Consider the following 26,829-nt stretch of genomic DNA (forward strand, 5'->3'; position numbering starts at 1 on the left):
TTCAGCTCGAATCAATGAGCCAAATCAGTCCTACATGACAACAAAATCATAAACAACAGAGTAGGGCTGGCTAACAAGTCCTTCGTTTTGGGGTTAAGCTCTGGTAAAACAATTAGGCTAATCTATACTCCCATATTTCCAAGTCCTATTCTTGAAGATCAAGGGGTATAACATTATTGGAATGCCTGGAATTCTGATAGACTTTGGTTTTTAATGTAAAGATATAATTTAATCGTATTATTATATGAAGTGGAAAGCGATGGGTTAGAAGAAGCTTACATAACCACCACAAAGTAAAATGTAACATCCATATATGGCCAGCTATGGAAACATTAACATAGATTTATCCTGCAATAGATGTCGTTCAAATGTTAACATACATTATTGTCTTCTTCTAATGGCTCTTCAGGGAAAAGTAATCTAAAAGTAATGAAATGTAATTACATTACTGAGTTTGGGGTAATCCAAAAGTTACATTACTGATTACATTTTTGGGGACAGGTAACTAGTAACTGTAATGGATTACATTTAGAAAATAACCTTCCCAAACCTGCATTTCTCCAGCCTCATCCCTCAGCTGTTTACCAAAAAAAGTGACTGCTTTGTTGTGGTACCACTTTGTTGTTGTTGGAATCCCAGATTGCTCCTTTAATTAAAGTACAATATTTTATGGTATGAAAAGCTGTTTACTGAGTAATAAATCCACAGTCACAAAGGAAGTGTATGTAGATCCACATGTTTTTAATCAATGCTCAACATTTCACCATGAAAATCATATTTTATGCATCACAGGAAAATGGTAAGACTTTGATCTTCAATACTTTGGTCTTGTTTATTCAGCAACTTCTTTTCCCTGTAAGAAGAAAGAAATAATATAATGGATCAGTAATAATAATGAACATGATAAATATATGGATAGAATATAATGGATCAGTAATAATAATCAACATGATAAATATATGGATAGAATATAATGGATCAAGTCTTTAGTGCTCAGTACTCCGCTTGGATATTTGATGTTGAAGTACCAACTGAATAACTCTCATTAGATTGTTTAGCCCTTCCTGAAATGTTCTTCTTAGGGATCTTCAATACAGTTGAGTGTAAAAGGTCTGTATTGACCTCTGAGAAGACTGAATCATAGGTGGTGTTGATGTGGTCATATCTGAACATGAGTCAGGTACAGGTTTAGCAGCAGTTCTGTACCTTTCCAGATTCACGGGTCTTGGCTCTGAGCTTGTTGACCTGAGTCTCAGCGATGTCAGCACGCTCCTCAGCCTCCTCCAGCTCATGCTGAACCTTCCTGAACTTAGACATGTGCTGGTTTGCTGCTTCCTCCTGGGTGAGGAAAGGAGTCGGAGAGCAGAACATCAGCATTCATTATATACCTTTTTCTGAAGATGGATATATTTTCGAATGTATGCTTTCAGAGTATTTGACTAAGTCTGTGACTCACTGCTTCCTCAGAATGCCTCTTGTAGGCCTTCACTTTCATCTGCAGCTTATCTACCAGGTCCTGAAGTCTGCCAACGTTCTTCTTATCCTCCTCAGTCTGTGGGAGAAGATCAAATGATCAATGCCCCATAATTATATACACAAACCTATCTGTGTTAGTATCAAGTGAGTGAAGAATGCACTTTCTCTTACCTGGTAAGTGAGCTCCTTGACTCTGCGCTCATACTTGCGGACTCCCTTGACTGCTTCTACACCTCTTCTCTGCTCGACCTCCACCTCAGTCTCGAGCTCACGCACCTTTGTGGAAGAAATAAATGTAGGCATTTGTTTGAGCTGGTGAAATCAGATGTAAAAAACAGGTAGTCTTCTACCTAGTCAAGGAGGCACAATTGTTGTCTGTTCCTATGTACTATTTACAATTTTTATTGAAGGGGTCTATAATTATAACAACTTTTCATTTTCTCGGTCAGTGGTTCCTAAAGTGGAATTTACATTTCAATTGTTATGAATATTGATAGTCAGAAGCGAGACAGAAGCAAATTAAATTCATAAATTAATTTGGAAGGTAAGTGAGAAAGCACCATGTTAAAGTAATGTTTCCAGAGAATGTACATATGTTTGCTACGATTTTATGTTGTTTTATCACGTTTTTATGAACTTGTGAAAGTCCGCTAGCCTACAAGCTAATTTAGCCTTCTAGCTGGTAGCCCCACATAGCAACGCTGGCTTCCCTAGCAACAGCCCTTTTGCAGCAGAGTGAATGAGTAGCTAGCGATCTAGAGAGAGAGAAATAAAACAATGTAACTAGATGAAGCCTAACAAATTATTACAATGAGATGAATTGGATTCATGTACAGTATATTATATCGTGTGTTGATATTTATTTAGAATTTGTATTTTTATTATTATTATTATTATGAATGAAATGGCAGTTTAGAAGAAGTCTGCCAAGACAACTGTAAAAGCCTGAACGAAGCAACTAGATAAATACATTTGTATATCTATATTTTAAGGTCTTAGCTACAATTCTTCTCAACTCCACTAAATAAGTGTAACATATTCCCCAAAATGTTGATTTTGAATGTAAATACATCCTGATTTAAGCTTTTAAAACTGCTACATTTTCTCTCCGCCACATGGCAAAATGTGTAGAATTTCAAGAAATTAGCTCTAAAATGACAAAATATTATTTCTGTCCAAAGGAAAAATGTGTAGAATAGCTGAACATTTGTTTTAAAACTGCAAAATGTTGTTTCTGATGCCAGAAGGTGACTTTAAAATGTCCTTTCCCAGGGGCCAAGACATGATTAGTCCAGCCATGCACTGCAGAAATCGTAGCAAATCCAAAAGATGAAGACTTGTAGACAATCCCATTGCGACCTTAGCTAGCTAAGCTCATGCACAGAAACATTGGGTCTAACGGTTGTGCTGAACTGCACATGTTCATGCAGTCAAAAGCACTCCTTCGGTAGAAAGTTGTTTTTGATGAAAATTAAAACTTTCACTAGGTTGTAGTAATGACAGTTTCAGCTACTTAAAGTTGCACTCCATTATCTTAATACATTTACTCAAGTATAGGTCTTGCCTTGAGATTTCAAGAAAATTAACAAAGAAGGATGAATTTTCCAACCCTGGTCTGGTCTGAATCACAAGCATTCCCGGAAGTCTTGCAGTGTTGCACCTCTGGGGTTAGAAACACGGTGGTAAAACTACCTGGATGCTATTTTTACTACACTCTAAAGTAGGAATTGTATTCTGATATTATGAGGGGGTCACTAATGAATTTTCTATCACCAAAGGGGTCCCGTGTCAAAAAGTTTGGGAACCCTTGATCGAGGTGGTTTAGGGTGGCAGGTATCCTAGCAGTTAAATGTTGCTGGTTCAAATACCTGAGCCTTCAATGTGAAAAATAACTACATGTCCAGCAATCAGTCTTTTAATCCACCCTGCTGATAACTCACCCTGGACTCCAGTTTCTGGAGCTGCTTCTTGCCTCCCTTCATGGCCAGATTCTCAGCCTCATCCAGGCGGTGCTGCAGGTCCTTGACTGTGACCTCCAGGTTCTTCTTCATCCTCTCCAGGTGAGAGCTGGTGTCCTGCTCCTTCTTCAGCTCCTCAGACATCATGGCCGCCTGAGAAAGTAGTTTGTTTCATTTATGCACCAATTTGCACATATCATAACATCCCTCTTACATCTTTATTGTGGTTAACCAGCACAGCTACCATTTCCCTTGAGGACAAGTCAAGTAGATGTAATTCAAGGACTCACGTCAGTGATAGCCTTCTTGGCCTTCTCCTCTGCATTCCTTGCTTCCTGGATGATGTCGTCCACCTCTCCCTGCACCTGAACCAGGTCAGTCTCCAGCTTCTTCTTGGTGTTCAGAAGGCTGGTGTTCTGAAGGAGGAAACAAGATGATTTGTTTGACTCTCAAGAGAATTTACAAGGCTGAAATTCTGAAAATCTTCAAGCAAAGACTGTCGAATCCCAGGTGTATGTAAACGGTATACTTGGTTGAGTTTTATTAGAAATATCTTTGACCCATACCTGGGAGTGCAGCAGTCCAACACGCTCGCTGGCGTCTACCAGCTCAGTCTCAGCCACTTTGCGGCCTCTCTCTGTCTGCTCCAGAGCAACTCTCAGCTCCTCGATTTCAGTCACCATCAGACTGTTTCTGCGCTCCACCATGGCTACCTGCTCCTTCATGTCCTCTGCAGCGCGGACGGCATCGTCAAGGTGCAATTGCGCATCCTGGGGTTCACAATGACATAGGTTCATTAGGACTTGTGGAATTAGGGGTGGTAGGATGGGTGATAGAAACGTTCATTGGTAAGAATTTTCTCAATATCCCTACCTTTCTACAGTATATAGTTCAATCTATTCAATTCCACTGTTCTTTTATTTTCTACAGATTCACAAACAAATCCCACTCCATGTTCAGGTGTTTGAACCTGATGTCCAAGTCCCTTTACCTTGAACTGTCCCTGGATGTTCCTCAGCTGTTTCTGGGCCTCAGAGGCCTGCCTGTTGGAGTGGCTCAGCTGGATCTCCATCTCGTTCAGGTCTCCCTCCATCTTCTTCTTCACCCTCAGGGCATCATTCCTGCTCCTGACCTCAGAGTCCAGGGTGCTCTGCATGGAGTCAACCACCCTCTGGCTGTTCCTCTTGATCTGCTCCATCTCCTCGTCCTTCTCAGCGATCTTCCTGTCCACCTCACCCTTGATCTGGTTCAGCTCCAGCTGTACATGCAGAATCTTAGATTCCTCGTGCTCCAGTGTGCCCTGGACAAACAGAAGCAGTCAGGCGAAATGTGTTCAATACATTTAGATGTAGGAATTATATATATATATATATGACTACGCTAAACACCATTACAGGGAGCATTATCCTGTAGCTGGCGTTGGCTAGCTTAACACTGCTTTCCCCATCTAACAGCTGTAGTTTGTACCTCAGCCTCCTCCAGAGCGGTCTGGATCTCAGACTTCTCTGTCTCCACGGTCTTCTTGGCCTTCTCCAGCTCATGGATGCTCTTGCCAGTCTCTCCAATCTGCTCAGTCAGTTCAGATATCTCCTCTGCACACACACACACACACACACACACACACACACACACACACACACACACACACACACACACACACACACACACACACACACACACACACACACACACACACACACACACACACACACACAGGAGCAGTTTAGACTTGGGAGAATTTATGTGGATATTGCCAATGTCGGGGAAGTTCGAATCCCCGAGCTGACAAGGTACAAATCTGTCGTTCTGCCCCTGAACAGGCAGTTAACCAACTGTTCCTAGGCCGTCATTGAAAATAAGAATTTGTTCTTAACTGACTCGCCTAGTAAAATAAAGGTAAAATAAAATAAATAAAAAAATGTACTGAAGTTGACATTGAATCATAATAACAGCTAATTAATTAACAGCAATTCATATGGTCTTGCAAATCAATTGCCCTCCACATCCTTTGGTTGTTCAAAGGAATAGTGATCACAAGTAAAATAAATATATATTTTGATCTGTACATTTGATGCTTACAGTTCTCTCCATTTTCAAAACACTAGTCAAACATGAGCCAAATAGAACTGCTGTCAAATGCTCACGTTGCAGGTTCTTGTTCTCTCTCTTCAGAGTCTCCAGATGATCCAGAGCCTCCTCGTAGGAGTTCTTCATCTTGAAGAGTTCAGTGCTCATAGAGCGAGCCTCCTTCTGAGCTCCTTCCAGCTCAGCCTGGCCCTCCTCATACTTCTGCTTCCACTCTGCCAGAACCTAGGAGAATCCATGGGATTTTCATTAGATGAATCAGAAATATGCTCCAAGTAATCATATAGCAGACAGAAAATATCACCCTAGGGTGAGGTTTCTTTGTTTTCACCTTGTCAAAGTTCCTCTGCTTCTTGTCGAGGTTGGCGGCCAATGCGTTGGCTCTCTCAACATCAATCATGAGGTCCTCCACCTCTCCCTGCAGCCTCTGCTTGGTCTTCTCCAGGGAGGCGCACTTGGAGTTGGTCGCCTCAATGGTCTCCTCTGCCTCCTGCAGACGCTGGGCCAGCTTCTTCCTATTGGACAAGAGAGGGAGGTTTAATGAGCTGAAACAAATGTTACAATACATGTTGATGTAACATTTCCTCAGAGCCCAATCCACCCTCACCATCAATACCCTATATTTGAGTTTTGTCTGTTGCGTGCGACTCACTTGGCCTCCTCCAGCTCCTCTGTGCGCTGGATGGCATCAGTTTCATACTTAGTCCTCCACTGAGCCACCTCACTGTTGGCCTTGGACATGCCGCGTTGCAGCTCTGCCTTGGCCTCCTGCTCCTCCTCAAACTGCTCCCTCAGGAGGTCACAGTCATGGCGGGCAGACTGAACACCATGGGCCAGTGCGTTTTTAGCCTGTGAGAGAGAAAGACAAAGAAAGATTGGAGTCAAACCAATTATAGTAGAAGTCTCTGATGGTGGTGTAGTCACCATGTATATCAAGATATGTCTTTAAACCAGGGTTCTCGAGCTGGAAGGCCGCGATTTTATTTGGCCCCTCACGTTTTCTGAATAAAAAATATAATTTTTGTCAGGGGGATGTAAAAGACTGTAAAAACACCAACAAATCTGCTCCGTGATTTTAATTTTGGAAATCTGTTCCAAAGTATTCCCATGCACAACAGACAGATCTATGTGATCAGAGGCGTCATGCCCATAGGGGGCACAGGGGCACGTGCCCCCTCAGATTTGTCCTGTTGTTGTTTCTCTGTAATACTACTAGTTACCTTGCAATTTTCTGAAGTTGGCTTTAGTCAGCCCAGATACCATAGGTTCCCAAAATCCCAACCTCATAACTAGCTACCAAGAAGCCATTTCAGGCTATCAATCAAGGTAGAGTGGCTAGCTTGTCTAACTATCTTAGTTTGCATGCCTGCTAGAAAGGCTGGTAGACTTAAGAAAAGCAAGCAATAACTAAATGTACTGAATAAGACTCAAATTCCTTTCAATCTTTTACCCAGATTTTAGCAGAGATGAAGAGAAGCATATTTCGTTTCTTTAAAAAAAAGAACCACCAGTCAGGAAGACACAGACAGCTGAAACTGTTTTTTTTTTTTTTTTTTTACAATGAATTAAGTATAAAGATTATGACTATAGATTGCAGGAAAAGATGTTTCAGGTGTTTGAAAAATGCAAAAATCTCCAACTTCAGGATAGGGGCCTAACCTGACTGGACCCCCAGCCACCATCACATACTTTGTGACCCATCAGATTTTTTGGGGGGGTGGGGGGTGTATTATGTCCCTGTACGTGATCGCATACAAATGTAAGCAAGGTTTGAAAATATTATGTTTTAGTCAAATATTATATCTGTCTGTGCTTCTTGCATTCAATTGGAAGTCTACAAATGATTTGTAATTATGTCCTGACCATCCCCACAAGAAGAAAAAAAATCAGCACACGGCCGAATCTAGTTGATGATCCCTGCACTAAACTCTGGGGTCGGTGGAGTCCATTTTGGGTCCCTTACCTTGACCTCCTCCTCAATCGCCCTCTTCAGCTCCTCCACCTGCTGGGTGAAGGCCTGTTTTCCTCTGGTCAGCTGAGACACCAGGGCTTCCTTCTCCTCCAGCTGGCGGCCAAACTCACCTGCAGGGACAGAGGGACATCTTGTTAATAGGGTCTCTGTTCTCTTGGATTGAAAATGTATTTTAATGTAACATGGGGAATGTTGTTCGGTGGTGAATTGTACAGTAGAAAAGAAACTATGTGGACCATTAGAGGCTCCTCAGAAGAGGAAGGGGAGAACCATCCTCCTCAGTGAAATTAATAAAAATAAAAATAGTGAAACATTAAAAAAGTTAGAAAAAGTAAACTATACCATATATATTCACACCACCAAATCATTGATTAAAACACAATGTTATGCAATGAAGGTCTACAGTAGCTCAGTACCTCAACAGCAATCTGTAGCGTAGCACCATGGTGTAGCCATGTTTCCATTCAACAGCTAGTTTCCATCCTCCTCGGGTGACATTGACTTCAATACAAAACCAAGGAGACTCATGGTTCTAACCCCCTTCCATAGACTTACACAGTAATAATGACTACGAACTGCAACCTATCACAGGTCTTGCAGCATGAACTGACATGTTGTCCACTCAATCAAAGGACTAGAGAATTAAGAGATTTTTTTCATCTGATCACAGACAGCTGATGTGTTTTGAACTGAAGTCCAGAAGGGAAAAGGAGGAAACGAGGAGAGCACGTAGATACGAGAAGGAATTATACGAGCAAAATGATCATGCTGTTTGTATGTGGCTTCTATGAAAGTGAACTGTGTCTGCGTGGGATCAGGGTAGTATTCATTCCGCACATTCTGTTGAAAACCTTTCTTAAACGGAACCAAATAGAACAAAATTAGGATAACATTTTGTCCAATAGAAACTCTCGTTTGCAACTTTTCATTACAACCTAGATCAGCTAGATGCAGGCAAGAGTGTGCAAGGCAGTATTGAATGTATTACGGTTTCTCATCTCGATTACTCAAATTCTTCTCTCTACCTGTGCACATACGTTGTAAACTGTCATTCACAGGCTAGGTTGTAGCAACCTCATGATGGGGGTATATGGAACATTTGAGTATCATGTAGTACTCTAAACCTATCGATGTTACATTGAGCTGGATGAATCGAATATGAAAGAGTCATCCAATATGCTGTAATAGAAGTAAGGCCAAGCTCCTAAAAAAATGATTGTCCTCCTTCATCTTATACATCACCGATCGGCACTAATGTGGACTATGGACATAAATCCCCAACACATTTTATTGTGGTTTAGTGAAGTAAAGCATTAGTTTGTTGTTCATTGCTGATGGTACCATTTTCTGTCAGGAGTCTGGCTCTCTGTCCGCTGATGTCGTTGACCTGGCGAACATTCTCATCATTCTTAGTCTTCAGCTCGCTCAGCTGGTCCTCAAGAGTACGGCACATCTTCTCCAGATTGCCCTGTTAGTGAAACATGTTCCATCATTACTTTATATATGTGACTCCTGTCAACTTCAGTTCACTTGAATGGTGATGTAGTTGACCCTCCTTGATGTAGTTGACACTGCTTGATCAAAACATCACTACTCACCTTAGCCTTGGCGACGGCCTCCATGTTGCTAGAGAGGTCATCAATCTCCATCTTGTACTCGCTCTTCTCCTTCTCCAGCTTCTGTTTGACGCGCTGCAGGTTGTCGATCTGCTCCCCGAGCTCAGCCACACTGTCGGCCTGCTTCTTGCGCAGAGCGGCGGCTGTGGCCTCATGCTGCAGGGTGGACTCTTCGAGATCACGACGCAGCTTCTGGAACTCAGCCTCACGCTTCTTGTTCATCTCAATCTGAGCAGCAGTGGCGCCTCCAGCCTCCTCCAGCCTCTCGCTGATCTCCTCAAGTTCCCTGGAGAGATCGGCCCTCTGCTTCTCAACCTTAGCCCTGGCAGCACGCTCAGCCTCAATTTCCTCCTCCAGCTCCTCAATACGGGCCTAGAACAGGGGGCAGGAGCAGGGGGATGAACACTACAATACAGTTGAAACGATTGAACCTCACAAAATAATAATAGTATGTATATTTTGCATAAATGTGTTAATACAAAGACAGTTAATATATTCAGTAGAGTGTCCAATTTAGGAACCAAACTACCATTTTGATGCACTGTCTTTACAACGGCAAGAAGCACCATCTTCCAACCTATTCATCCATCAGAATCCACCAGGAAAAATGTGTGCTACCAAAATAATGTTTTTCAAGTCTGTGCTTTTCTGTTCTGGAGCTTTGTACCTGGGTGAGTCTGGAGCTTAGACCCCTAGATCCTCTACTGTACCTGGAGTTCCTTGATCTTCTTCTGCAGCTGAGCTCCCAGAGACTGTTCATCCTCAATCTTGCTGAGGAGCTGAGTGGTCTCAAAGTCCTTCCTAAGAAAAACAAATATGCCGATTGCAGAGTTAGTTTCAGTTCGAAGTGTAAAGTGAGGGTATCATACCATTCACATTTATTTTAAAGGGATACTTCAGTATTTTGGCAATTATGGCCTGTATCTACTTCCCCACAGTCAGATGAACTTGTGGATACCAGTTGTATGTCTCTGCATCCAGTATGAAGGAAGTTAGAAGTAGTTTTGCGAGCCAATGCTTACTAGCATGCTAGCAGTTACAATAGAATTCCAGTCATTGCGGTAACAGTTAGCAACTTCAAACTGCATGCAGAGATGTAAAAATGGTATTCACAAGTTCATCTGGCTCTGGGGAAGTAGATAAAGGGCTTCCAAAATCCTGAAGTATCTCTTTAAGAATCACATGTAAATGCTGATTCACAATTACAATAATTCGTCAAGAACAACAATTATAGCAGGTAATACTGTAGTCATTTGTTTGTGTTTACTTCTTGATTTTCTCATCAGCTTGCTGCTTGTCATTCTCCAGGTCCATTATGGACTCCTGGGCCAGTTTCAGATCTCCCTCCAGCTTTCTCTTGGATCTCTCAAGGTCCATACGGAGCTTCTTCTCTTGCTCCAGAGAACCCTCAAGCTAGAAGATAAAAACACATATATTGTTAAAATCTAAACATCTGAAGATAATATCATCTTACATACTATCATGGCCAAAATGTCAAACTCCACTCACGTCGTCCACTTGCTGTTCCAGCTTGGTCTTGGCCTTGGTCAGAGTGTTGACTTTGTCCTCCTCTGCCTGCAGGTCATCCAGTGTCTGCTGGTGGGCCTCTTGGAGGGCTTTCTTCTCCTTGGTGAGCTTGGCAACACTCTCATCCATAGACGCCATCTCCTCTGTCAGGTTTTTAACCTTTAAACGGCCACAACATAATTATACTTAACCATAAAGGGGAGTTATGTATATATATTCTTATATATTGCATTCAGTTCGTTTAGATTAGAACTGCATCAACAATTACTGTACTATAGATTCAACACTAGATGGCAGTGTTCACCATGCCAGTGTACTGAATGGAAGTCATAAATGAGGGGGAGCAGAACATACAATGAATGTTGGGAGTACCCCGCAACTGAAATTCTACTATTGTGTCTTCATTTTTCCTGCACCCACAATACAACTTGAATTCCATTTCTGTTAAGCTATGTTTTGAGTTTATTATTGTTTGGTTAGACTGTCTATGGTAAGACACAAGACCTTGTTTTCAGTGGCGTGCTTCTCCTTCTCCACTTTGGCCAGGGTGAGCTCCAGGTCATCAATGTCCTTCTTCAGCTCAGAACACTCATCCTCCAGCTTCCTCTTTTTGGCAGTCAACTCAGCATTGATCTCCTCCTCATCCTCCAGCCTCTCGGTCGTCTCTTTGATTTTGGCCTCCTGCTGGATCTTGCTCTTGATGAGCCCCTCACACCTTTCCTCAGCATCGTTCAGACTCTCTCCTTCCTGGTTTCAGAACAGAAGAAAAAATCAGCGGATTACTTTTGTGTATGAAAATATAGACTTCATTTAGTCAAATATGTCAGACCAAATCATGAAATATATAAATAACATGGGTATGTGTGTGTGTATGTAAATGTGTGTTTAAATGTGCCCTCATGTAGGTCGTTGCTCACTCACAGATGTTATTTGGAGCGACAGGTCGTTCTTCTCCTGTGTCAGGGCCACCAACTTCTCCTCCATTTGCTTCTTTGTGGACAGAGCCTTGGCCAGGTCTGTCTTCATCTTCTCATAGTTCTCCTTCATGTTGGCCAGCTCCTTCTCAGTCTCAGCGCTCTGCAGCAGGGGCTTGATCTTGAAGTACAACTTCATCCATGGCCAGGTTTTGACATTCATGAATGAGCGGATGTTGTACTGGATGGCGAAGATGGAATCTCTGTTCAACAGAAAGGACAGAGTGGTGAGTGACGACACTTCAGTTCAACGTTTTGTTTTGATTTACATTTGGTTGAGTTGTCAACTAACGTGAATTCAACATGAAATTGAAGTCGGAGTAAAAGAACAACAAATCCTCTGCCCCCTTTTGTATACAGCTGAGGAATCGGTGTAGGGAAATGTAACCCATCTTAAACTCAGACAGCTCTCTAGATGCAAGGACTGAAAGGTCATGCATGTTAAGCTCAACAAGAATTTGATGTTTTTCAAAAAATGAATGGGTTAATATCACAAATGTAAATGACAATTGAATCCTTAGTTGCCACATCCATTTCTGGACTAAATGAATTAACCCAAAAGCTGTAGTAGACCATTATAAGATGTACTTTCTCATTCGGAACAACTCACAGCATATACAGTATGTAATCATAATGCATTAGATACAGGTGGTTGACAGAAAGCTTTGCCAAGATGTCTACTATTCCTCACCTCCTCTCCATCATCTTGGTGAACTCTCTCCTCATGAGGAATCCACGGCTGAGAGCCTGGACCATGCCGACCAGAGAGGCCAGCTTCTCATCTCTCATCTCCTCCAGGACACCCAACAGACCGGCTTTGAAGAACACCTGAGACACAGGTTAACATGGTCAATGGAACCACAGATAGAAAGGGTTGAATCAAAAGAGGGGAACAACACCACTAGATTGATTTAAACAACATTAACTCTGCAATGGTTACAAACAAACCATGTGACAGGTTGTTTCTAAGTGGTTAGTTGTTGTAATGTTGTACAGAGCCTTCAGAAAGTATTCACAGCCCTCAACTTTTTCCAGCCTGAATTTAAAATGAATTACATTGAGATGTTGTGTCACTGGCCTTCACACAATAGCCCATAATGTCAAAGTGGAAATATGTTACATTTTTACAAATGAATTAATTTGAAATGAAAAGCTGAAATGTCTTCGGTCAATAAGTATCCAACCCCTTTGTTATGTCAAGCCTAAATAAGTTCAGGAGTAAAAATGTGCTTAACAAGTCACATAATAAGTTGCATGGACTCACTCTGTGTGCAATAATAGTGTTTAACATGATTTCTTAATGACTTGCTCATCTCTACCCCACACATACAATTATCTGTAAGGTCCCTCAATCGAGCAGTACATTTCAAACACAGATTCAACCACAAAGACCAGGGAGGTTTTTCCCTTGACTTGCAAAGAAAGGCACCTATTGGTAGATGGGTAAAGTTATTGATCACACTTTGGATGGTGTATCAATACACCCAGTCAATACTAAGATATAGGCATCCTTCCTAACTCAGTTACCAGAGCGGAAGGAAACCTCTCAGGGATTTCACCATGAGGCCAATGGTGACATTAAAACAGAATTTAACTGAGGATGGATTAACATGTAGTTACTCCACAACACTAATGTAAATGACAGAGTGAAAAAATGGAAGCCTGTACAGATTAATAATATTCCAAAACATGCATCCTGTTTGCAATAAGGCGCTTAAGTAAAACTGCAAAAGAATGTGGCAAAGAAATTTACTTTATGCCCACAACACATTATGGCAAATCCAACACAACACAACACTGCGAACCACTCCTCATTTTCCAAGCATGGTGGTGGCTGCATCATGTTGTGGGTATGCTTGTTGTTGACAAAAACTAGGCAGTTTTTTTTACGATAAAAAGAAACGGAGTAGAGCTAAGCACAGGCAAAAACACTAATGGAGAACCTGGTTCAGTCTGCTTTACAATAGACACTGGGAAACAAATGCACCTTTCAGCAGGACAATAACCCAAAGCAGAAGGCCAAATCTACACTGGAGTTGTTACCAAGATGACACTGAATGTTTCTGAGTTGCCAAGTTCAGTTTTGACTTAAATCGGCATGAAAATATATGGAAAGAATTGAAAATGGCTACATTGAATGTTTCTGAGTTGCCAAGTTCAGTTTTGTCTTAAATCGGCATGAAAATATATGGCAAGAATTGAAAATGGCTGAAAACAGACACATCATCTAGCAATGATTAACAACTAGCTTGAGAGAGCTTGAAGAAATTTTTAAAGAATAATGTTCAAATATTGTACAATCCAGGTGTGGAAAGCTCTTAGAGACTTACCCAGAAAGGCTCACAGCTGTAATCGCTGCCAAAAGGAAGTCTATCATGTGTTGGCTCAGAGGGTTGAATAACCAAGATGTATTAGTGTTTTATTTTTCATAATTGCTTTTTTTTTTTTTACAAATGTTAGAATTTTTCTTCCACTTTGACATTCAAATATTTTGCGTAGCTCATTGACAATAAATCACTATTAAATATTTTGCGTAGCTCATTGACAATAAATCACTATTAAATATTTTGCGTAGCTCATTGACAATAAATCACTATTAAATATTTTGCGTAGCTCATTGACAATAAATCACTATTAAATACGTAGCTCATTGACAATAAATCACTATTAAATATTTTGCGTAGCTCATTGACAATAAATCACTATTAAATATTTTGCGTAGCTCATTGACAATAAATCACTATTAAATATTTTGCGTAGCTCATTGACAATAAATCACTATTAAATATTTTGCGTAGCTCATTGACAATAAATCACTATTAAATATTTTGCGTAGCTCATTGACAATAAATCACTATTAAATATTTTGCGTAGCTCATTGACAATAAATCACTATTAAATATTTTGCGTAGCTCATTGACAATAAATCACTATTAAATATTTTGCGTAGCTCATTGACAATAAATCACTATTAAATATTTTGCGTAGCTCATTGACAATAAATCACTATTAAATATTTTGCGTAGCTCATTGACAATAAATCACTATTAAATATTTTGCGTAGCTCATTGACAATAAATCACTATTAAATATTTTGCGTAGCTCATTGACAATAAATCACTATTAAATACAATAAATCACTATGACAATAAATAAATAAATTTTGCGTAGCTCATTGACAATAAATCACTATTAAATATTTTGCGTAGCTCATTGACAATAAATCACTATTAAATATTTTAAATCACTATTAAATATTTTGCGTAGCTCATTGACAATAAATCACTATTAAATATTTTGCGTAGCTCATTGACAATAAATCACTATTAAATATTTTGCGTAGCTCATTGACAATAAATCACTATTAAATATTTTTAAATCACAACTTTTCACAAAAAAAAAAGGTTTTTTTAATCAAGGGGTGTGAATACTTTCTGAAGGCTCTGTAGATGAATAACGTACACAGATACAGATAACTGCAGCCATACCACTAACAAAAGCAAATGATAATGACTTTAGTTTCTTTTCCAAACTTGTAATGAATGACTTTGAAGAAGAAAACAAAACTACAATGATTTTCCACTTTTTCCGTTAGTTAAATGAAGAAGAAATGATAAAATAGTGGGTATACCAACTGAAGTGATTTTAAATTATCATAATAGTTATGTTTTGTTGTCATCTTTTCCTGGGATTTTTTGACTGACCTTGGTGTGTCCAAACTTGTAATCCTCGTGATTCACATCAATGGACCCAAGCAGCTTCTCAGAAGCCTTCTTGTTGTCCATGAACTGGCCCTCAGGGATGACACTGGCATTCAGTACTTTGTACCTGAATGAGAATACAGTTTTAAAGTATGTCAAGTTGTAATAAGTTGGGTATATTACATAAAAGGTAAGAATATTATGATGCTGGGAAAACCCTTGGAGCAGATATGTTATGTGGTGGGTGTGTGCAGTTGTGTTTGAGTGCGTATGTACCTCTGCTTGAAGTCAGCATAGATGATTCTGCTGGGGAATCCCTTTCTGCAGATCCTGATACCCTCCAGTACACCATTACACCTGAGTTGGTGGATAACCAGGAAGTTCTCCATCAGACCTGGTAAAACAAAACAAGTCTCTTTTAATACTCATAAACAGGTTAAAGATTGGGATTGTTAAAGTCACTGATACTGTACTGATAAGATGACATATTTAACTCAATATTTCTTGTACCTGGAGTCTTTGACTCGTTGGGGATCAGGCAGCGCACAAAGTGAGGATGAGTGCTCCTCAAGTTGGTCATCAGCTTTTGTAAGTTCTCCTGTAAGAGGGTTACAAACCATTTTCTCAGACATCATTTATGATAATCAATGCAACTTTTGAAGGACTAAATATGCACATTTCAAAAGCTCACCCTGAACTGGGAGGACACAGTCTGCATGGAACCACCCTTCTTCTTGCCTCCTTTCTTGGCTTTATCTGTTAAAATGGGGAAAAGTTAAAGATAACTAGAAAAGTACATTTCCTAGAGCGGGTGGAATAATAGAAAAATAATCAGAATATGTAAGAAATCTAGAGTGGTCTTGTCTTCAGCAAACACACTAATTATAATCCAGAGAATCTCTGGTTAACTTCACACGTATCTAGAGGCAAATGCTGTCAATCAGATTGTGTAGAATTACACCTATTGTATGAGTAAATTAACCCAGTAATAAACCCTAAGAAATTGTGATATATTCAAGGACTTTAAAGAAAATTGTAACTGGTGCTTAATTAAATCTTTTGACGTGATGCTAGTCTTACCCTCAGGAGGGGGAGGTGGATACAGGGCAGCCAGAAGTTTGACTCCTGACTTCCCGTACAACTGACAAACTGAGTCGTTCAAGGGGTCCTTGTTCTTCTCCAGCCAGCCAGTGATGTTGTAGTCCACAGTACCGGCGTAGTGCACCAGGGAGAAGTGGGCCTCTTGCTTGCCTTTGGCAGGCTTGGGCTTCTCAAACGCATTTGTTTTGCCAAGATGCTGGGAGTACAGCTTGTCCTTGAAGGTGGTGTCTGAAGACTTGGGGAACATGCACTCCTCTTCAAGGATGGAGAAGATGCCCAATGGCTTTACGAAAAGAGATGTATATCAAATTAGTGATATTTACATTTAGGATCACATTCATTAAATTAGTAAACATGCTGTTATAGGATTATATTCATTTAGAGGCACATAATAGGAAACATATTGAGATCTCAACAGTCAGATGCTGATAATATCTCACACAGCGCTACATTTGAGCTTTGCTGTTGAGGTCCATTATAATCCTCACAGACATCTTACCTTCTCAATAAGCTCAATGCAGGCAGCCAAGTCCATGCCGAAGTCAATGAAGGCCCAGACGATTCCCTCCTTCTTGTACTCCTCTTGCTCCAGGACGAACATGGTGTGGTTGAAAAACTGTTGCAGTTTCTCATTGGTGAAGTTGATGCACAGCTGCTCCATGCTGTTGTACTGTTGATGGAGTTTTAAAAGGGGTAATTTCATCATACAAGTTTGTAATCCATCTCAATCAGAACTAATTGTCTTGTACTGGTCTCATACTCACATCAAAGATCTCAAACCCGGCAATGTCAAGAACACCGATATAGAACTGCCTTGGATTCTTGGTGTCCAACATCTCATTGATACGGATGACCATCCACAAGAACATCCTCTCATAGATGGACTTGCCCAGAGCACTGACTGAGTTATTAACCTGCAATGATAATACCTCAAATTAATACATTAGCTATTGTCCATGTCTGGTGATAAGACCTTAAGATAAACAGCATCACAATTTTTTAAAAGCAATGCACTCATCCCCAAAATAATTATGGTGCTCAGAAATTGGTAGATACTGTGTTTTGCAGTCTTACCTGAGGCACAGTCTGTCCCTTGGTCACATACTCGTTGCCGACCTTCACTCTGGGGTAGCACATAGCTTTCAACATCTCAGCTGAGTTCAGGCCCAGAAGGTAGCCAATTTTATCAGCCACTGGAGAGAGAACCAACAACAACAGATTCAGGCACACAAGAATGTTTTTTTTCTGATGTTAAACTGGCAAATTAGTTTGGATAACTTCTTTGTGGGTTAGGTTTTGATTCACCCACATCCATAACTTCAAGTCATTTGAGGAGGTTGTACCTGTTCTCCAAAAATGATCTCCTGCCTGATTTTCATGTGGCACTGTCTGTCTTAGGTGTTCTATTTCTATGTTGGGGACTGGGAATGGGACTAATGCTCTACATATTGTATATCTATGAGTGGGACTCACCCTCTGTGCCGTCTGGCTCGGCCTGCTCCTCACGCTGCTTCTGCTTGAATTTCAAGTTTCCATGGTGCAATACAGCTCCTGTCAGCTTGTAGATGCCAATCTTCTCATCATTAGTGAAGCCCAGGATTGTAATGGCATCCTGGCATTAAAGATGAAGTACAACAGTGATGAACTAGCTTTGGTCAGTTACACTACAGTTCTGTGCTGCTCACTGCAGAACAAATGGGATGGATAGATTTGACTGGCTTCTCTGTTCCACATGATTACGCTTGGAAAACACATTAGTATATGGCAGCACAAAATGAGTTTTACACAGTTCCACAGGGCACTTAGTGGCGCTCTCTTGTGGATGTCTTACATGTATGTGCCTCAAGGCGAAGTGTGAAGGCCTGAAGTGTTCCTTGAGGCACACGTCTAACTAACACAAGGCATTTAGAATCAAACAAAAAATACATGAAAATTCCCACCAAGTTGAAATTGCACAGTACATTCAGTGTGTATGGTGGTCCTACCCATTCTGTATGTAGACTTTGGTTAACCCTTTGTTTGACTCACATCTGTGGCATCCAGCTCTTCCTTGTCATTAATGCTGGCCACAGTAATCTGTCCCTGGCTACACATGGGGAAGTCGTAGGGGTTGGTGGTGATGAGCGACATTTCTGTGGACAAAGGAGAACAGCTTGTCAGTTAAATCTCTTAGAATTCTGCTCTCCTACCTTTACAGTATCTCTCCCTCTTTTACTCAATAGATGGACTCAATGATACATGTTGTATTACTAGTGCATCACAGTGTATTACTTGATAGATATTTCCCAGAGACCTGACTCATGTCTAGATGCCTTGTTACCTTGGATGTACTCATTGTAATAGTATTATTAGTGTGGACTATGAATATTTTTAACAAGTTCCACAGATGGGGGTGGGAATAATTTCCCCTGAACCTCTACTTTGCCGTACCAACTATCTCAGGTTTGTGGCCTGTCATCATCTGGAAGAAGATGTGGTAGCCTCTCTCATCAGGCAGCTGGAAGGACACTCTGGACTTCTCCAGCAGGTCTGAGAGAGGAAGAGAGAGCGAAAGAGAGAGAGTATATTATAATATAATATAATATAATATTAGATTATATTTGTCTATATGAACTTCACAAAAAAGATCTGTGTGGATTTAGGAAGGCATTGAGAAATAATCAAAACCAACTCACAGGTCTCAATGTCAGCTTTAGCCAGTTTACCACCTTGGAAGTGAATCCTGATGAATTTACCCTGTAGTAGAGCATGGGGGTTAGAAATAGGCCAACAAATAAATAAACATTTTACTTTGATAGACACCTTTAAACATTACCGTTTGTTGCACATCTATTGAAATGACAATAGGGAATTACTGAAATACATTTTTCCAATATAAGGTCAATTCCACAGTGTGCCCTTCATACTACTTACAAAGCGAGACGAGTTGTCGTTCCTCACTGTCTTGGCATTACCGTAAGCCTCCAGTAGAGGGTTAGCTGCAATGATCTGATCCTCAAGAGACCCCTGATTGAGACAAACACAACTTGCTCAGAAACTGGTATAGCACGTTTTTCTCGATTGATCACTTTTCTTCAAACATGATTCAACCAAACTGAAATTAAAAGGCAAACATAAGAACAACCTACCTGCATTTTGCTGGGGTCTACTTCCTTCTTCTTCTCTCCACCAGACACTGCAATGGTGGCAAAGTACTGGATGACACGCTTGGTGTTGACAGTCTTTCCTGCACCGGATTCTCCGCTGGTTTATATGACAGAGAAAGAGGGGTTTTAGTTACATGTTGAGTGTCAGATTGGCTTTCACTAAGAAATAGCATAGAAAAATACACTGTTAACCTGTGTTCTGACATAAGTCTTTAACAAATAATCCTTCTCATCGACTCGTTATTACACATAACCTGATGCTCTAATCCATTCATATTGTCATGTATTTCATCACACCAAGTGACCCAATTTATTACAATAGAAACACTTTCTCAAGTGACATTTTAGTAAACAACTTACGTAATCAGGATGGACTGGTTCTCCTTATCTGGAACCAAAAAACACATTACTTATCATACTCAAGCAACATTCAGGGGACATTATTTAATTCAAAGCATCAATCATGAATTTCACTTTGGAACATTTTCCATTCAAGGGTAGTGAAATCAGATATTCCCAGCAAACTGTTATTACCTAGACTAGAAAATAGAAGATACCTCTCTGAAGCATATTTCAATTTCCATTGATGCATGCATCCATCCATGAGCATCCATTTGTCCATCCATCCAATCATCCATTCATCCAACCGACCATCCTTTCATCCGTCCATCCATCCAATCATCCATCCATCCAACAATCCATTCTTCCGTCCATCCATCCAACCATCCTTCCATCAGTCGATCCATTCTTCCATCCATCCATCCAACCATCCATCCAATCATCCATCCATCCAACAATCCATTCTTCCATCCATCCATCCAACCATCCATCCAATCATCCACCATCCAACAATCCATTCTTCCATCCATCCATCCAACCATCCATCCAATCATCCATCCATCCAACAATCTATTCTTCCGTCCATCCATCCAACCATCCTTCCATCCGTCGATCCATTTATCCATCCATCCATGAGATATCGTACCAATCAGCATGAACTGAAAGGCGTTGTCAGAGACGGAGAAGATATGGGGTGGAGCCTCCATCCTCTTCTTCCCTCTGTAGGCGTTGACAACATCTGAGTCGTAGACAGGGAGCCACTTGTAGGGATTCACCGTGGCACAGAAGAGCCCCGAGTAGGTCTGGATGAAAGCATAATTAATTTAGGAGATGTACTTTTACCTGGATTTATGTGAGGATGTGGGTGTACTTTGGTAAATTGATGTGGGTTTACTGTATTGATATGTTTTGGTTTCTACCTTTCATTTATGTGTAGTACTGTATGTGTATATTTATTATGTTCATGTGTGTGTGTGATTGTATGTGAGGGTTTCTTACATAGATCATCCATGCTGCATAACGCTCTTTGAGGTTATACAACACAGAGGCTTCATTCAGGTAGGTCATCATGGCCATGTCCTCAATCTTGTCATACTTAGGGGGGTTCATCTCATAGATGTCTGCATCTTTGAACACTTTTCCTTCCTGAAACAGTCAGAAATCTAGATTACACACAGGTCAAAGTGGACATGACTGAAATGCTTTTTGCTCATTAAATACATGTTGAATCTTTAAAAAATATACATCCACATTTAAACTACTTTGTTATCACCCACTGACACATAACTGGTGTTTCTTGACTAGTCAATTACAAACAATCTATGCCATTGTTAAGTAGCTGTGTTAAAGATGATGTGTTTGAAGGTTATATTCTGCTTACAAAAAAACAAGAAATGCTTCATAATATTTATTTAGTTAAATATTTTATATTGAAATGTTTTTGATCATTTCGATGAGTTTTCAAGAAATTGAGTAATTGCACAAACTTGAATACTTTTCAGATCAGGGTTACCTCCTTAGTGCCGTCAGGTTTCGTGATTGTTACAGTACACTTCCCGTCAGCCCTGGCAGTGACTAAACCCTTAAGGTAGAGCTCCTTCTTGTCTGCCACATAGCAGGCATTCTTTGAATCAAAGGGTGTGGCTTGTGCCTCCATCCTCTCCTTCTCAGATTTACGGAGGTATATGGCAGCCTTGCCGTAGATTTTCATCTCAGCGTCCGTACTCATGGTGACGGATAACTAGGAAAGAGATTAAACAAGAAACATGATTGACTCTGTGGTGCTTCCTCCCCAGTCAACAGAGTTAGTCAACAGAGTTAGGTGAGTGGTATCTCTCTCAGAATATTCTCATCACTTTTTATGTGAAGAGTCAAACCATGTCTCACCTTCTTTTTCCCCTCCTACAGATGAATGTGTACTTCTTAAAGGACCCTGTGAAACATAAGGTGTTGTGAAAAAGCACAAGTCTAAAGCAGAGGAGGCTGCTGAGGGGAGGAGGGCTCACAATAATGACTGGAGCGTAGCAAATGGAATGGCATCAGACACCTGGAAGCCATGTGTTTGATGTACTTGATACCATTCCACCTTTTCCTCTCCAGTCACTACCACAAGCCCATCCTCCCCAATTAAGGTACCACCATCCTCCTGTGGTCCAAAGCCTCATCATTTAGTCCCTGAAGGCCTAGAAAGCATTTATCTCAATCATTACAGCCATGTCCAATTCATCTTTTATACCTTAATTTAACTAGGCAAGGCAGTTAAGAACAAATACTTATTTTGCAATAACAGCCTAACCCCGCCAATCCCTCCCCTAACCCGGGCTGTGCCAACTGTGCACTGCCCTATGGGACTCCCGATCACAGCCGTTTGTGATACAGAATCGAACCAAGGCCTGCAGTGACACCTCTAGCACTGAGTTGCGGTGACTTAGACCAGGTCGCAGTTGCAAATGAGAACGTGTTCTCAACAAGTCTACCTGGTTAAATGAAGGTGAAATAAAAGACCGCTGCGTCACTCAGGAGCTGAGGTGCCACTGGTAACTTTCATTTTCCTAGTGACAACACACTTTACCACTATTTTGTTATTTGATTCAAATGAATACCGCTGAAAACCCAGTTACATTCTAGACCCTTCAATTTACAAACAAATAAAAATTAGAGATTTAAAGTAAAGCATTTATAAGTAAGAAAAAATTGTTACATTTGTTTGCATATTGTCAAATCTTACAAGAGACATGCAGAAGTCAATTCAAACAGTGCAGTTAGCTACTGCCTCAGATGCTGAGTACAAAGATGAGACAAATGTACAACTCTAAGAAGGTGGAGAGAGTCTTACCACAGAGGAAGAAGGTATCTGACTTATGGATGCTGGGGCCTCAGACTCCTTATATCTGGTTGGAAGTGCCAACCAAGCAAAAGTTAATTATGGACCACTCTGGGAAAGGACATGTATTGAAGGAGAGACTTCTGTGTGTCTGTGTCTCACTAGCACCTCCCACTTCCAGGAGCACCACACTCCCATGACATGACTTTTTAATGTAATATTTGTCTCTGAGTTGAATTTCACTGAATTTACTTAAGCAAGATTTCATTACTAATTGTTATAACAATATCAAAAGTTTGATTAATCTAATTGATTCCAATGTTACTTCCACTGACTGTCAAATACTGTAATGGACTGAGTCCATGTTACTTCTACTGAACCTCATATACTGTAATGGACTGAGTCCATGTTACTTCTACTGAACCTCATATACTGTAATGGACTGAGTCCATGTTACTTCTACTGAACCTCATATACTGTAATGGACTGAGTCCATGTTACTTCTACTGAACCTCATATACTGTAATGGACTGAGTCCATGTTGCCCCACTACAACTAAAATAGTTTTCATTAAATCTAATCTGACCTGATTTAGTTCCATTTTAGTGGCATTAATCCTCATCAACAACTTTATATATATGTTCACCTGTTATTTATATTGTTTAGCTTGTAAACACATCTGAACTGTCTCCTCACCTCATGCTTGTGATGTAGATGGTCGTTACCTCGTGCTTTGCTCACTTTGATGTATCACCCCTGTGGAACAACATTAAATTCATATTTAACAGGTAGAATGGAAACATTTCAATTTCAGTTTATAAAACGTATAAATTGAATGTGTCGTTTTTATCTACAGTTTGATATATTGAAGATACTGGAGACTTGTTCTATTTGTCTCACATTTCAGTTGGTAAAAACACCATACCAGTATTTCAATCATCTTATCCACTCATATTGCTGACAGCGATGTAGCTGTCTCAAACATGTATTACTCTCTGAGGTTAACCACTTAGCAGCTTAGCAGCTGAACTGGCTTCAATAAAACTGTTATAAAATTAATAGGGAATAGTTACAATAAAGTAACAGATTTCTTTACATTTACATTACATCTCAGTCCATCATTAATATTACAGTTTTTATAACTTTTATAAAAGACAGCTCTAGCAACTTGTAGAGAGAAATTATTTTGAAGTAATTAAGCAAGTTCTTTTTTGAAGTCAGTTATTGCACACATTCTTCAGTGTTGATCACATCTCTTCTGCTTTCAAACCTTCACATTCAATTAGTCCTTTAAATGATTTGTGTCTAATATGGTGCAGCTAAATTAATGTTCAATAGGATGAAACCTTACAGAACGTTCAGATAGAAATGTATTGTTAAGAACAGATAGAACTGTCTGTCAGGTTGAACAGGGAATCGTGTCAGCTCTATACAATACATTTCTATCAGCAACGTTCAGAACATTTCACCTCACTGAATACACCCTGTTTGTTCAGGTTCAGTGTCCACCCAGCACATCAGTGCAAGAAGCCTCATAGGGGGCAGCTGCCGGATACACTAGTTGAGCAGGGTGACCATCTGGAAGGATCCCATCAAAGCCTTTTCATTTCTTGGACTGTGATCTCATCTTCACTACAGCCAAGGTTTATTGTTTGATATATCTGCCAACACAGCCTAATTCTGGCACCGATGACACTGTTATTAGACAAGATATTTACTTGACGTGTTTGTGGGTGGAGAGAACATTAGCACCATGCAGACTAAATGTTTATGACATTAAGTTATTTTTTAACGTGCAACAATGTAATATGTACACCTGCAGGGCCGGCTCCAAGCATAAGTGACCAATGTGGTTGCTAAGGGGGCCCCAGGGGTTGCTAGGGGGATTCAGTCAGGGTCTCAACTTACTGTTAAGAGTTACAATAGTATAATAATGTGCAAGTTATACATTTGGTTATGCATCAGCAGTTTTGACAATCACTCAACTATGCATGTCAGCTAACAGTTTTTAGATTGGTAAATTAGTCTAGCCAGCTATCTAATCATGGCAAAATAACGACCCGACATGTAGGGCACGTGCCGAGGACCCCTAAACTCCAGGGGTGCCCCTATTGATTTTGTTAAACAATCTCACTCAGATATCATTAACATGGCAAAAAATCATGGCATTAAAGGAGCAACAAACAAAAAACTCTGCCCCATTGCAAAATGTGTAGAACTGGTATCCTAGTGGATAGAGCGTTGGACCAGTGATCTTGTAGTCCACAGTACTGGCGTAGTGCACCAGGGAGAAGTGGGCCTCTGCCTTGCCTTTGGCAGGCTTGGGCTTCTCAAACGACTTTGTTTTGCCAAGATGCTCAAGATGCTGGGCGTACAGCTTGTCCTTGAAGGTGGTGTCTGAAGAATTGGGGAACATGCACTCCTCTTCAAGGATGGAGAAGATGCCCAATGGCTTTACGAAAAGAGATGTATATCAAATTAGCAGTGTGTAAAGTACTTAAGTAAAAATACATTAAAGTACTACTTAAGTAGTTTTTTGGGGTATCTGTACTTTATATACTATTTATATTTTTGTCAACATAAGGTCGGCAGGTAGCCTAGTGGTTAGAGGGTTGGGCCAGTAACCGAAAGGTTGCTGGATCGAATCCCTGAGCTGACAAGGTAAAACTCAGTTGTTCTGCCCCTGAACAAGGCAGTTAACACACTGTTCCTTGGTAAGCTGTCATTGTAAATAAGAACTTGTTTGTAACTGACTTACAGAGTTAAATAAAGGTAAAAAATTCTCTCCACCCTAAGGCAAAATGGGTAGAATTTAAGGAAATTAGCTTAAAATTGCAAAAAAAAGTATCTCTGCCCCATGTCTAACAGTAATATGTGCCGCACGGTCATGTTGTCAACAAGGCAATGTGATTCATTGTTCAGAAACATACAACACCTCTTTTCCATAAAATATGTTTGAATTTTCAAACTAGTTTTCATTGGGAAGGCAGATAGACTGTTTATCAAAAGTTATCACTTTTGTATGTGAAAACATGGAATCGTACTCATCACTCCACGTTCTTATTTAATTCACTTTTATTTTGAGACGACTTCGCCTTCGGACAAAATGGGGAACCTGGCTCACACCCGGGAGGCAGCCTGGTTCCAAAATGAATGCAATAGACACTAACCCCTTTGACCCGGGGCACTGGACATTAATAGAACTCCCTCACTGGTATTTTCACCACCCCTTTTAAGAGCTGATCTGATTGGTGAAAATACCAATGATTGAAAAAAAGTTCAGACTTGGTCTGCCTGTCTAAACGCAGCCTAACATACTGAATCTGATTTCAAGTAATTAAGGGCAATATTTTAGATTATGATAATTTGATTTAGAGGAACCTGCTGTGTTATTGCTGGGTGGAATTTGAGTCTGCACACCATGAGGATGTGCTGTCCAGAACAGGTGTTGAAGGCCCCTGATATACTGTTATTAACTGCCAAACATTATTAAGCAATTGAGCAAACTATCATTATAAAAGTAATTGTACATATTTGATGTATTTTGGCATTGCCTTGGGACGATAGCATCTCTTGATCCAATAAATTTTAAAGGTGCTTTAAACAAATCAGTCTGTGCTCACAAAGTAGTTTTTTAACCACAGACAGGAGTTTGCCTGAGACACCCCAGCGCTTTGGCTCACGTCAGCATTTTCTTTACATGATTCCATTCAAATGTCACAGCCAGTAATAAGAGAGGTGGGGTCATGCTGTGACATGGATTCACATGACAACCAAGAATGACTAATTAAGGTTTTGTTTTCCAGGTCACATATTTCGCTGTAGATCTATTATGGTGTCAGCAATGTGAGGACCTTCTGGTCGACTAAAAAGGTCAAAATAATGTGCTGGCCTGTATCAGATCTCTCTGTGGTCTACAGTAAAGGTTTGAGGTGTTCACCTTTCAGCACGCAGTGTGAAGTCAATGGAGGGCTAAATGTAATATTAATCTAATACATTTACACGGATAAACTCTTTGTAGTTATTATTACTCGCTGTCAATGACCTCCAACTATGGCCATGATCCACAACTGGCTGTCAGTGACCTCCAACTATGGCCATGATCCACAA

The 26,829-nt window shown here is 40.3% G+C and overlaps 1 protein-coding gene across 1 annotated transcript; it reads right to left on the reverse strand.

The window, feature by feature from the left end:
- Nucleotides 1-720: 720 nt before the first annotated feature.
- Nucleotides 721-21,636, reverse strand: LOC115122274 (myosin heavy chain, fast skeletal muscle-like). Its single transcript, XM_065000989.1, has 39 exons — nucleotides 21,409-21,636; nucleotides 20,895-21,041; nucleotides 20,542-20,698; nucleotides 19,917-19,944; nucleotides 19,539-19,653; nucleotides 19,324-19,416; nucleotides 19,086-19,146; nucleotides 18,841-18,939; nucleotides 18,439-18,542; nucleotides 17,884-18,022; nucleotides 17,485-17,603; nucleotides 17,175-17,324; nucleotides 16,910-17,080; nucleotides 16,390-16,693; nucleotides 16,001-16,065; nucleotides 15,820-15,907; nucleotides 15,586-15,703; nucleotides 15,313-15,436; nucleotides 12,300-12,436; nucleotides 11,556-11,811; nucleotides 11,139-11,381; nucleotides 10,617-10,793; nucleotides 10,375-10,520; nucleotides 9,818-9,908; nucleotides 9,090-9,479; nucleotides 8,833-8,959; nucleotides 7,483-7,601; nucleotides 6,172-6,368; nucleotides 5,851-6,034; nucleotides 5,579-5,744; nucleotides 4,902-5,026; nucleotides 4,426-4,734; nucleotides 4,001-4,204; nucleotides 3,725-3,850; nucleotides 3,417-3,587; nucleotides 1,648-1,752; nucleotides 1,457-1,552; nucleotides 1,207-1,338; nucleotides 721-853 (listed from the first exon to the last, which is right to left on the reverse strand). The coding sequence occupies exons 1-39, from the start codon at nucleotides 21,622-21,624 to the stop codon at nucleotides 833-835; spliced, it is 5,820 nt and encodes a 1,939-aa protein (XP_064857061.1). The 5' UTR covers nucleotides 21,625-21,636; the 3' UTR covers nucleotides 721-832.
- Between the last annotated feature and the right edge of the window lie 5,193 nt (nucleotides 21,637-26,829).

This window comes from Oncorhynchus nerka, linkage group LG15 (genome assembly GCF_034236695.1).
Source record: "Oncorhynchus nerka isolate Pitt River linkage group LG15, Oner_Uvic_2.0, whole genome shotgun sequence".
NCBI lineage: Eukaryota > Metazoa > Chordata > Actinopteri > Salmoniformes > Salmonidae > Oncorhynchus > Oncorhynchus nerka.

Bases quoted from the DNA above. Each gene is read 5' to 3' on its own strand.
- LOC115122274 (XM_065000989.1), bottom strand. From the start codon at position 21,624: ATGAGTACGGACGCTGAGATGAAAATCTACGGCAAGGCTGCCATATAC. The intron at 1,553-1,647 runs GTAAGAGAAAGT...CTTCTCCCACAG, and splicing joins TCAAGGAGCTCACTTACCAG to ACTGAGGAGGATAAGAAGAA. The intron at 1,339-1,456 runs GTGAGTCACAGA...TTCCTCACCCAG, and splicing joins AGAGGCATTCTGAGGAAGCA to GAGGAAGCAGCAAACCAGCA.